Here is a 12,850-nt window from a genome sequence, read left to right as displayed (position 1 = left end):
ATGCTCTTTACTGTCCGCTGCTTTTCTTTTTGGTTTTTTGCAGTTTCATTTACAGAGCATGCTAAAAATAATGAAATCCAAAGGTATATATTACATTGCAGTCAAGCAGTGCACTATTTGAAGACAAGAAACAAGACTTCAAACACATCCTCAGCAAAATATGTAGGAAATGTTATTGGAAGAGGGCTTCAATTTGAAAAGTCACTGTAGAAAGTTTCACTCTCCCACACAGTCTAGTATTTCAAAGCAAGCAAACAGAAAAAGACTTTCTGATGATTACACCTCTTGGCCCCACAGAGCCAATGCATCCAAGATGTTTGCAGAATTAAATGTTTTTTGGCTGTATTTAACAATGAATCCTACATGAAATTTTGCAAATTTTAGGACTTCCAAAAAGGAAACTATATGTGTGCACACCTGTGGTTATGAATTTATTGGGAGATATGTCCTAAACCACAGATCTTCCATGGTAGAAGTCCTAGCAATGTGTTTAACCTCAGTTGTTACCTATTCAACATATAAGGATCAGTCTTTTTCTGAGAACTTGAGGTAAATTGCTTATGTAAAATTAAAAAAAAAAATTTAAAAGTACTCTGGAATGAAATCTCTAGTCTGTATTTCTTACATTTCTAAGAGCTTAACTGGGGGGCAAACAGTTTGGAGAGATTTGTTAATGTTTTGCTTGTCTCTGTTTTTTGTAAAGTGTATTAGTGACACTTATCTAGGATAGTTAAAACTATAATTGTTTGTGGCCACAGTGGAATATAGCTGTAAATGAGTTTAAGAGAGGAAAGGGGATTTCTGAAAGGGGACAAGTGACTGTATGATTCCTATTGGAACAATGGAATGAAACACAGGTTTTTTTTCATTTTCTGGAGTGCTTATTTAATGCTATTGAAGAAAAATATTGAGATAATCCTCCAAGAAGGTACAGTTACAGACATGTTCTTCAGGTTGAAATAAATACTACCTCACCTACTTCTTATTCCACTGAAAAACATTGGCTGCTAGTGATTTATTTTCCTGACTGAAATGATTGTGAATCTTACCACATTCTCAGCATCTGCACAAAAGTCAGGAATGATAACTGGAGAGAAACATTTTCCTTGTCTTCAGCATAAAGTATTCAGGAATACTTGCTGTACTCTGCCACTTAACACATTTTCTATTTTACAGTAATACTGGTGGGTAATAAACACCAATTCAAATCTTCTTACTGTTTCTTTCATTGTTTACTGTTGGATATTCTTTCGGTAGCTTTACTGATCGTCTAAGCATTCACAAGAGACTTTTTGTGGACTAAGTCTGAATCTTGCAGCTTCTTTACAGTGACTATCCAATACAAAAAGCTTTAAGTATTAAATCCACACTGCCATTATACCGTCTGGCATCATCATGTGCAGACTCACAGCACTGCATTTTAAAAATATTAACTTGATATGTGTTCTGCTTTTCTAATAGAAATAGCTGCTTCTTTTCCTTGGCTTCAGTTCTACCTCTGTAGCATATGGCTATTAGTAGGTTAAAAACCAAACTATACCAGACTTGTGTCACTAATGGGTGTCATTCTGAAATTGCAAATAAATTTGTGGTTTGCTTTCCAGCAAGCATGTACACAGAAATAAAGCTTGATAAATCAAGTGAATAGGCAGGTAAAATGGACTATAATGAGCATTGGTTATCTGCTTGCATTCTGTTTGTAGTGATATTTGATGTGTCTCTGTCCTGTAAAGCTTATTCATGGTCACAGTGCTGGGTTGTGTGATTGAAACAATAATGTTTTAAATAATGATTTCAGCATGATGTGATTACCTTTCAATAGCTTAAAATTATGTTTTTCTTTAACAGAGATAGAGTTGTAATAGTTCGGCAACTCTTAAACATTGTGGAAAGTGTATGTCTATAAATACACATAAAGAAACAATGCCACTCCTACAAATGGAAAATACTTTAAAATAAACTTTGCAAATATTTGGTTGAAATGGCAGTTTAGCAGTTACCTACTAAGCTATGTGAAACTTAGGGTGCTTTGTAATTCTATTTTCAAAGTCTCTATTGGCCTAGTGCAACTATTTTTTTTTCCGTAATGCCAGTGGAGAATTTGTTTTTGTAGTATTAGAGTTTCTGTGTAATCCAAGGCCATAATGCCATTCCCCATTTTTAGAGGAAAGAAGACCAGTCAAGCATTACCATATTTAGAGGACTTATTTTGGCAGCTACGAAGAAATTGGAATGAATTTTTAATTGTGTATTTAGTTGTATTTTAACAATTCTTGTATTTTTCAGATTTTCCAGATCGCGTATGTTATTGTGAAAGCAGCTAACTCCCCTCGTCCTGGGAACTGGATATTGGAGCGCTCACTGGATGGTGTGGACTATCAGCCGTGGCAGTACTATGCCATCACAGATAGCGAGTGCCTGACACGCTACAACATTCATCCCCGGCCTGGAACCCCGTCCTACATAAAAGATGATGAAGTCATATGCACTTCTTATTATTCCAAAATCCACCCTCTGGAAAATGGAGAGGTAAGATCAGATGGTGTTCCATATGTAACATGGCAGAAAAAAAACCCACTTTGGTTAATTGGCAAATCTGCCTTCAGTAGACAGAGTGTTTTGGTACAATTGAAAAATGTGGAGAGAATCTATTTACAAGTTTTAAAAGCTCATCTTACATGGTCCTGTATAAATGTACCCAAGGTTCATTCTAATAACGAACATTCTGCCAAGTAAAACAAAAAGTAAAAGAGTTTATCAGGTAGGCACTTAGTAATTTCAGACAACTTTATGTGTTTGAAATATGTTCCCATGTCACTTGTGAACAAAGGGGAGAATACTTGGAAAAATCACGGACTCAGTGAAGTCATAAACCACTTTTCTTTGAGATGCATTTTCAGTCCCTGTGTATAAGCCAGGATGTCAAATGATAATGATTTTAGCCAGAATTTAATTTAATTTAATGCCTTAAGGGGTGACCCTCTGCCCCTGTTTATGTCTATTTCTTCTTTCAGAGATCTCTACTATTTTACTCAAGTCCAAGCACGTGAATCATGGACCAGTCATTTGTTCTAATTGAAGGTGTGGAAAAGATGTGGTGGACTTGAGAATGAGTATCTGTGATTGAAAGAGCAAGGCAAATGTAACACCTGTAGCTGAAAATGCAGCCTTTTCAGTCACTTAAAATGATGACAGGGAAAGCCATGTGTACCACATTCCAACTGCATTTTTTTTCACAATTTTTTTCCAACAGTTGCTCTGCAAATGAAATTTTAGCCTCAATATTTATCCCTCTGTTATTTTTTCTGTTCCACTTTTTAATGATTTATTTTCATATAAATAAGTACAAAATTACTTTAGTTTGCTCCCCTAAACACAAAGCAATGTTCACATGCAAAATTGTTAATACAGTTGTTTTTGAGTCCTGGGTATAGATATATATAGTTTGTTTCTGTTCTCAGAAAATTTCCAATGCCAGTTGCAAAAATTTAAAAAAATCAGCTTTCAGTGAAAATATCCTGTAGATACACTTTAGAAAGCTGTAACCTTGAATCTAAGAGAGTCAAGAGTTATCAGAAGGGAAATAATTTTCAGTTCTAGGAAGAATGGCAAGTATTTTGTATTTGTAGTTGTGCTTGTATCATTAGTGCTGTATCATTTGCATGGGTATTTGTTCTTGTAAAATCTAGCAGGAGCAGATAAAGTGATATTAAAAGAAATCATGCATGTACATGTGCTGTATTTTTAAACTGATTCTAACTGGGTGCTTTTTGAGGAGTGAACAGAACGTGAATTAGCAATTTATCACTTGCAAAGGAATTTTATAATGTTTCTTTGAGAGAACATGTCTGCACTGAAAATATAATGCAAAAGTAATTATTCCCGTAATTAATTTAATTCACATTTTTCTATTTATTTGGTTATCTACTTCTATCACAGGCAGATATTGATTCCAGTAGTCTGCTGTCTTCTTGGTTAAACCAGTGAGTCTCTGTGTTCTTCACTGGCTGAGCTATACAGCAGAGAACTTTATTCTGCACACTGGTATATGTCCATGACTGAAACATTGGCTTAAAGCCTACTGAATTGAGTTGAACTTAATTCTGATTTTAGGTGTGCAATTAACAATTTTTAACCAAGTCTGATGTGCTCCATCCTCTCTTTAGTAAATTACCTACATCTGGTATGTGCTTTCTTTAAAGACAAAGGTGTCTTCGAAGGGTCCTCCCTTCTGTTCCATTCCACTTGGCAAAGGGGAGTTGTTAGATAAAGGCATACTCATGAAAGGCATGGGATAAGCCCTAAATTAATCTTACCTCCCGCAGGTAGTTATTAATCTGAGATGTGGCTGTAATAGAGAGAGAACAGCTTGAAATGGAAAGCCTAAGTATTAACCTTAATAGTGATTGGAGGAGTATCATTCCATGTGAACTAATTATCTTACATTTTTAACAATACTCTTTTCATAAGTAAACCACTAGTTTCAGCTGTCTGAGTAGCTAAAGGCTGCATTATGAAGTAGCATTTACAGAGAATTTACCCAGGTTAATTCATTTTCATATTTTGTCAAAGACGTAACATGAAAAATAACATTTCTACCAATGTCACATTTACTTGCAGTTGTGTTGCTGGTGGTATTTGGCTCCTGGTCTTTCAGTGGAACTACATCTGCATATAATTTATGTTTGTTCCAGGAGAGTAATTTTGTTCTGAGAATCAGATATTGCAGTCATCTTGTAAGACTGATGGGGTTATGAAATGTAAATAAAGTGTCTTTGCTTCAAACCCCACGAGTTGCTTAGGCACACCATTCTGGTGTACACCCAGAAAACCTGATGAAGTGCACAAGGAACATGCTTGGCAAGCCAGTGCCCATGTCAAATGTACATCTGCAATACTGTTATATGTCTGAAGTTATAAGTTGTCTAAGTTGTCATCTTAGAAAAATCAGAAAATATTCTCCTCATGTATACTTTCAATGAACATTTTAGTCAATGACTTGATTCATTAGCATATTTCCAGAAATGTTCATTCTAAGCCAAATATTTTTTTGTCTTTTAATACTATTCATATTTGCACCAGTAATATTGTCTTGGCCAGCCACAGAAGCAACAACAGCTAGAACAGAGCCAACAAAGCAACAAAGCAACAACAAATAAACAAACACCTATTGTGATTTATCTTCAAATCTGTGTAACTAGCACAAGTTTAAATGGCAGCAAGCAATCTATAGGCCAGGGTTTATTTGCAAAAAGTAATTTTATTGAATGAGTTAATGGAAAATTGCATAATGACAACTTCCAAATGAAAAAAGTAAGAAACTTTCAAAGAACTTTCTCTAAAAGTGAAGACTTAAATGCAGAAAGATTCCTAGCATTCTGGTTTCCCTAGTGATAGCTAGAAAAATAGTGTGTCTCTATATCATACTGGCTAAAGTAGACTTTCAACAAGGCTGTTTCACAGCATCATGGAATGGGTAAGAATGGAGGGGACCATAGTGGATCATCTTGTCCAAACTCTTTGTATAAGCAGGGTCATCCTAGAGGACATGGCACAGGATTGTATCCAGAGAGTTTTTGAATATCTCCATTAAGGTAGACTCTTGTAGCCTCTCTGGGCAATTTGTTCCAGTGCACAGTCACTTCACAGTAAAGAAATTCTTCCTAGTGTTTGGGTAGAATCTCCTGTGCATCATTTTCTGCTTGTTGCCTCTAGCCCTGATGCTCAGCACCACTGAGAAGAGCCTGGTTCAATCTCTTGCCAGCCCTCTTTCAGATACTTACATACAATGATAAGGACCCTTCTGTGTCATCTCTTCTTGAGGTTGAACACGCCCAGCTCCTTCAGCTTATCCTCATAAGAGAAATGCTTCAGTTCTCAAATAAATATAAGAGCTAAAGCTTCCCAAAACAGTATTTCAAAACAAAAATTAACAAAACTCCTCTGTCTCCCTATGCCAGAAGAATAAGGGGAAGAAATTAGTTCACTTAATGAGCTTTTACTGAACTAATGTTTCTTGCTTTAATAGTATTTTAAAATATTTTTTTACATTGAGTAAGAAAGACCCGTTTATGTAAGAAATAATAGCTGGTGATGTGAGTCTGGTATTTTCAGGTAAATAAGAATGCTTATTTTGTTTTCATCTTTACTTAAACACTGTATAAGGATGTCATTTCTTTGTTTCTTTATTTCCTCAGACGATCATTAGTTTGAGAACTAAAAGTTAGTGTGTTACCATAGTGATTTTTACTTCATTTTGCTTACACAGGAGCCTCTGATGTTTACATCCAGTTTGCACCATTTTATTGAAATATTTCTTCTGCTAGACTGAAATTTGTTTCACAGCCTCTTTACCTTGATGACTAGGTGAATGTAAGGTTCTGAACATTAGCCTTCAATGTTGTAATTTTCTTTTCTGTCACATGCTGAAAGATTTCTCTTAGCAAATGCTTGTTTGAATTAGCACATGTAGGTTATTTGTATTTTGATACATTGGAATCTTCCCTCTTGCTTGCAGTTGTTTCAAAGCTGGACCATCTCAAAACTTCAGGTGCAACTATAACATGGCTATAACAGGATCACTATAACATGTTAGGAAAATGTATATCTTTTCATAGAAAAAGGACACAGTTTTGTCGGAAGTAAAATTTGAGGCTACACTTGGAAACAGCATTCTTCAAATATATGCAGATTTAGAGTGTTTTGTTTAGTCTAGGAGAAAATAAATATTTAATCTTTTAAAAATTGTTCTATTTTTTCTTCTGTATCAAGTAGTTCTTTGTGCAAGCAGATATTGAAAGTCACATGCAATGAAGACGGTGGAAGAAAAGCTTAATTAATCTGATAAGAAATCACTTCCTTTTACTAAGAAGGCAAAAACACCCTCCTCCCTCCTGCCTCACCCCCTCACCAGTATTCTGGGAAACACTGAGTTTCTCTAAATTAAGGCTTTTAAGTTTAAAAATGGGGAGTAAGGTGGTGAATTTAATTCCCACACTTTAAAATCTTACTTGAAATACCCAATTTTCTCCCTTGTCTGTCATCAAATAGACTTGTTCTGTCAAAGTTGGTTTATAAAATTTATAATTATTTCTGGTGGTGTGGAAGGTATGTAAAATTTCAAGGAAAAGAAATCATTCCCTCTTTGCAGGCAGAATCTGTTGTCAGAAGATGCTGCATCAAAGGATATTTCTGCAGCTGATGAGAGTTTGGGTTATACAGTGACAATGGAGAGACAAAATCTCAGGATTCAGTAAATATTTCCTTGTAGAAAGTAAGAGAAACAGTCTCTGTCCTGTGTGAGATGCCTTTCATATGCTATTTTCATTTGCTGAGAATGCTCTACCTTGACATTTAAATATACAAAAGTTGAAGGATACAGGAAGCCCTGCATTTGAAGGGAAGTAATCTGATTGTAGAAACGAGAATGACACCTAATAGCAGTATACCAAGTGGACCAAATTTCTGAAACATTTGTCTGGATTCCTCATATCAAACACAGTCCTTGGTGGTGTTTGATTCTTTTCAGCAAAAAGCATTTGTGAAGCAATCAGTATGACCACATGGTTGATAAAACAATATTGGTAATTACTATTGGTTTATTATTAAGGAGGTGATATAGTTTGCACATCTGCTATGTTCCATTGCAAACTGCATGGTAGTTCCATGTTCAAAGGTGAAAATTGGAGACTGAAAGACTTTGGCAAAAGGTGTCTGTGTGAACAATGGAATCAAACGTTCTCTCAGTCCTAGTGTCCTTTGACAAGAAAATTCTTTCTGTCTCCTCTATGGCTGAGGCTGAAGCAGGAGAGGACTGACAGGGAGGAGAGTTATGGTTGAATTAAGTAACTTATCTCCTTCATATTCTGCAATAGGTCTTTCTATCACTGCTGTTACAGTGGTGAGAATGATACTGCAGTGAAGGTGATGCTTCAGTTTTGCTCCTTTAAATGCTTAATCTCATACCTTTCTTGTGATTGTAGCAATGTAACTGTAACATAAAAAAAAAAAAATTAAAATACTCTGTGGTAGTAAAGACAAGCCTTGTATAAGCATGTTCATTAGTCTTTATATTCTTTAGTCAAGTGGAAGTTCAAAGTGTGTACTTACCAAGTAAAGAAGAAAAATAAACAGAAACAAGTGCCTTGACAGTATTTTTTTTATTTTGTTCACTTATTGCCATAGTACTTGAATGCTTGTATTGTGTCCCTTTTTACTGTGTCCCTTTTTCAGGTCCCTTGGAACGTCTCACAGTGTCCCAGTACTTAGCTGAGCTTGCCTCAGGCCAGTGATACCATGAACATTGAACTCTAGTATTTCCCAATGTTTGCATGCTGGTTTTCTCCTCTTCATACCGTAGTGCTTGTCCTGTTTGGTGCAGTCTCAGTGGTTCACAGAGAAGGAAGGGAAAAAAAAGAGACATAGAAATGGATTTTAAAGTGTGTTCTTCTCATAGCTAAATTTAGACTGAGAATGTCAATGCTAAGAGGATAAAGGGTACAAATTTTGGAAGTACTCAAAATTGAAATGTATTCAGTTGCAGACTAAAAATTTTGAGTTTATTTCCTTTTTTTCTTATTTATTAATGATACAGAAGCTACACAGTTTCTTAAAAAAATTGCCTAAGAGTTTGTGAATTACAGTGTTGATGCTGCCTTTATAGTTCCTATTTTAGATTGATCTTCTCAGCTCCTAACATGTATCCAGTATCCTGTCTTTATTGCAAAATAATTTTCTAAAGTCTGAAAAGTTTCTTATTTCCCCTTGAGTAACAGTGATAGGTGTATTTTCAAATGCATAAGATGTAGAAAAGGCATCAATGGTAAAAATTAATGCCAGTGATATCTTTGTCCCTGCCCTCAACTGCAATCAGTCATTTCTCATGAGTATGCTAAATTTCCGTATATTTGACTTGCATTTCTGTACACTTCAGTACACACTTGCGGTTATGGCATATATTGTCTTGCACCAGTATTGTGTTGCTATATTTTCACTGAGAAAAAAAAAAAAAGGCGCCATATCAAAAAAATAGGTAACAGCCTATTATTAATGGATGGAACTGTTCAGAAATTTAAGTGGATTCTACTTCCAGCATCACAGTTTAGACAAAGACATTATGCAGAGACTAATGAATGCAGTCTGACTCAGAATCTAAAATAAGGATCTGTGAACAGCTTTTTTCTGCTTGACATCTGAAGTAGGAGAATAACAATAATTTTAAATAATTTAGATTTTTTCCCAAACAATGAAAGGCAAATTTTTATTTTGATTCATAAAAATTGTTCCATGTGATGCAAAATAAAATATTTTATTTGTTCATTTAATATTTTTTTTTCAATGCAAAGACAATGAAAACAAATTTCACAAAACTATGAATGGAGGACACGTGACAGTCTTTTGCTTAGAATGCAAAAGAAAACTTCAGCAAGTAGAGATCTTCTCAGATGCAATTCTTGCATCCAAGATCTTCTGCTTCCCAGGTTTTTAGCATACTTTGAGTCAGGATGTCTATCTAGGTGGCACAGCTTTATTTTCTAAGAAATAATGAGTTAGGTTTTCTCTGGACTTAAATCCAAGTGTCCCATCGGTTTAGGATCTTTCTCATCCTATTTTTCTATCTTACAATGCACAGTTAGTCTTTTGTAGTAATTAGTAGTAGGGACAGCCAACAGGATCTGTACATAAATGGTGCTTGTTATTAAAGATCTTTCCACCGAAATCAACAGTAACCTTCAGATTGGGTCTGCCATGAAGGCTGTAAATCTCATTTTATTCAGTGTTGCATCACTTCAGAGGTTGAACAGTCCCTGCTTAACACTCTTGAATTACTCATACTCCCTATTGATTTTGGTTTACATTTTCTTTGTGTCCCCCCCCCCACCCCCACCTTCTGGCTACAGCAGTTTCAGGAAGACTCCTGCTCAAACCATGGTTTTGGATACCATTTTTTGGATACTGTTTATATACGATTGGTCTCAGTGAAATGATTGTGATAACTTCTACTTGTAAGTCTTCTTTTTCAAGTGCTTTGAAAGGATGTAGCAGCCTAGAAAGTTACTTGTGTGTACCAAGAAGTGATAGAATACTGATTTTTTTCCAGAATTTTGGCACATAAGCTTTCAGCTGCTCCAAACTTTCCAGTGAGAATAACTTTGAATGAAAAGGTTTACAAAATGAAATAAAACAGATTAGAGGTTTGGACAAAGATTTGGGTCTACTTAATTTTGTTGCTTTTGGGGTTTTGTCTTTTTATTTAAATTTGGTTATTTGGCTTAGTACAACTAAACTTGAGTATCTGATTTGAGAAAAAAAAGACCTTTAACAATGACTGCCAAATAAATGGATACATCTTAAATATTCTGTTTACACAATGGTATATTGCCTTACAAATGTAAAATTAACATTTCCTGTTTTTCTAACAGACAAATTGAAAGATATGTGAAAGGAAGACAAACATTTGACATATGTGCTCAGTATCATAGGAAAGTATTGAAAACATAGAATTTTAAATTATTTTGTTATGCACAATGAGAATTGTCTTTGCAATAATTTATTCAAAACTTCTACAACTAATTTTGCAAGTTGATAATTTGATACTAACATTATAGCAATATTCACTGCTATTTTTTGCCTAAGAAAAAGGAAACTTAAGTAATATTTTCAAGTTGGTAGTTCAGACTATATTCTGATATTTAATACTGATATTTAATACTACAGAAAAAAAGAATGGATATAAAAATATGAAATGTACTTCTAAATTATGCTGCAAAGAGGAAAAAAATGTGGAAAGCTGAGTATAAATGGTATTGCAGTCTCCCATTACTGTGAAAACAAAAGACAGGATATTTACTGGTACACCTGGGTCAAGTTGGAATGAAAGTTTCTTGTGTGTACTTAGACAGCCCACTTTTCTATCTTGGCGTATCTTCTCTCCCTGAGCAAAAACTGTTGTTGTAATTTCTACCATTTCTTGAAAGAAAAAAAAACCCTTATTAATCATATGAATCATAATACTTAAAAAGTAATGAAGTTGCCATATGCAAAAAAATATATATATATATATATATATACAGAGCAGTCTTTCAGTTTGAAGTCAAATTGATTAGAATATTTACCTTTTCTCTTTAGCATCCATGGTTTATTGACCACAGTGCTTACTGAAAAGTGAAGTGTTACACGTCTTTATGTAAATCTGTGAAAGATTTTCCAAATTTTAAAAGGATGATTCGTGCCTGTAAATGTAGTTTATAACTCAACATATTCTTTCAGCATTCCAAAGGGAGCTGGTATGCTTAAGTGTTGGTATTTACTTGAATGACCCAAATTTCTCTTCTTGGGGTTGGTAGCAGAGTTTTGGACAGTAATAGATTTCATTCTGACAGGAAAACAAGAGTAGTGGGTATTTGGTGAGGGCTTTTTGTCTTCTGCTTGATTAGAGGAACTGAAGATCCATTTTGTGTGGGTTTTTTTTCTTTTTTTTTCTTTTTTTTTCTTTTTTTTTTCCTTTTTTTTTAGTTTGTTTTTGTTTGGTTCTTTTTGTTTGTTTTTGGTTGGTTGGTTTTTGTTTTGGGTTTTTTCATTGGTTGGTTTTTCTTTTCTTTTTTTTTTTTTTATTAGATGTTAACATGGAAAATTACTGGGCAAAAGAATAGCTTAATTGTCAGAAAATGATTTTTTTTTAAAAGGACAATTTTGTTAAAAGTCAGGTGGACCATGTGAAGAAGTAACTTTATTTACTAAATCTCATTGAAGCAGGGAGATATGAATATATCAGCCTGAGTCCAAATGTAGGTAGGCTTTCATGTCAGTGCAAAGGAAGAAGAAAAGAAAAGAAAAGAAAAGAAAAGAAAAGAAAAGAAAAGAAAAGAAAAGAAAAGAAAAGAAAAGAAAAGAAAAGAAAAGAAAAGAAAAGAAAAGAAAAGAAAAGAAAAGAAAAGAAAAGAAAAGAAAAGAAAAGAAAAGAAAAGAAAAGAAAAGAAAAGAAAAGAAAAGAAAAGAAAAGAAAAGAAAACCCAAGCAGCATAGTTTACCTGGAATTTTCAGTTTAAATGGTAAATGTTGCAGAAATTCAATAGAAGGAAAGTTAGTCAATAAAACACTGTGGACCAATGGACAAATTACTCAAAATTCAAATTACTCAAAAATCAAATTACTCAATTATTTGATTGAGGTCTGGAGTTAAGTATATTTAAATGAAGAAAGCAGAGAGACAATCTGGGTAAGTAGACAGACTGTCTCAGCAAACAACTCGCTGTCAAAGAAAATTCGTATATCATGCCTGAGGAAGAGTAGGAAAAGTTAGGACTGCAGTACTACTTAATCAAGGTGGTGAGACTACATAAGGAGGCTCTGAAGCGAAGAAAAAAGGCAAAAAACCCGCTATACTTAAAAATTAAACTATTCTTAGCTTCCCATAAGCTGGGTAATTGTAACAAAGACTGATTTTTAAATCCCTTTGAATGTTCTTTCAAGAAGCAATGTTATGGTAGAACTAAGATTATGGGATGCAATTCAAAGTGTTGTGAGAAGAGGTGCAAGGCAGGATGGCTCAAAATACTGTTATTTAAAGACTGTTCTGTAAAATGGCAATAATATTCTCACTGTTTAATGTTAAGAAAATTTTGAAAGAGAGTAAAAGACTATAAAGCAATCTCTGAGGGTAGAAATATATTTTTATATGTTCTCTTTTTAAATATGTAGGAGTTTATGCATGCTCTTTGCAAAAAAAAAAAAAAAAAAAAGAAAAAAAGAATAGATTTTAGATTATCCAAAAAGGTAGCAGCGTAAAATACCTGAGTGTTAAGAGGCATTAGGCGCTGAAAGGCATCATATAAAAGCAAGGAAAATAGGA

At 34.3% G+C, this 12,850-nt stretch overlaps 1 protein-coding gene across 1 annotated transcript in view; it reads left to right on the top strand.

Annotated features, from left to right (window-relative positions):
- LAMA2 (laminin subunit alpha 2) overlaps positions 1–12,850 on the top strand; it is a 336,361-nt gene that overhangs the window by 95,936 nt on the left and 227,575 nt on the right. The window contains exon 4 of the mRNA XM_053973291.1: positions 2,287–2,529. Within this exon, the coding sequence (XP_053829266.1) occupies positions 2,287–2,529 (243 nt within the window). The remainder of the gene's footprint in view (positions 1–2,286; positions 2,530–12,850) is intronic.

The sequence above is a fragment of the Vidua macroura genome, chromosome 3 (genome assembly GCF_024509145.1).
Source record: "Vidua macroura isolate BioBank_ID:100142 chromosome 3, ASM2450914v1, whole genome shotgun sequence".
Taxonomy (NCBI): domain Eukaryota; kingdom Metazoa; phylum Chordata; class Aves; order Passeriformes; family Viduidae; genus Vidua; species Vidua macroura.
Note: the sequence above shows the minus strand (reverse complement) of the source record. Positions and strands in the feature narration are given on the sequence as shown.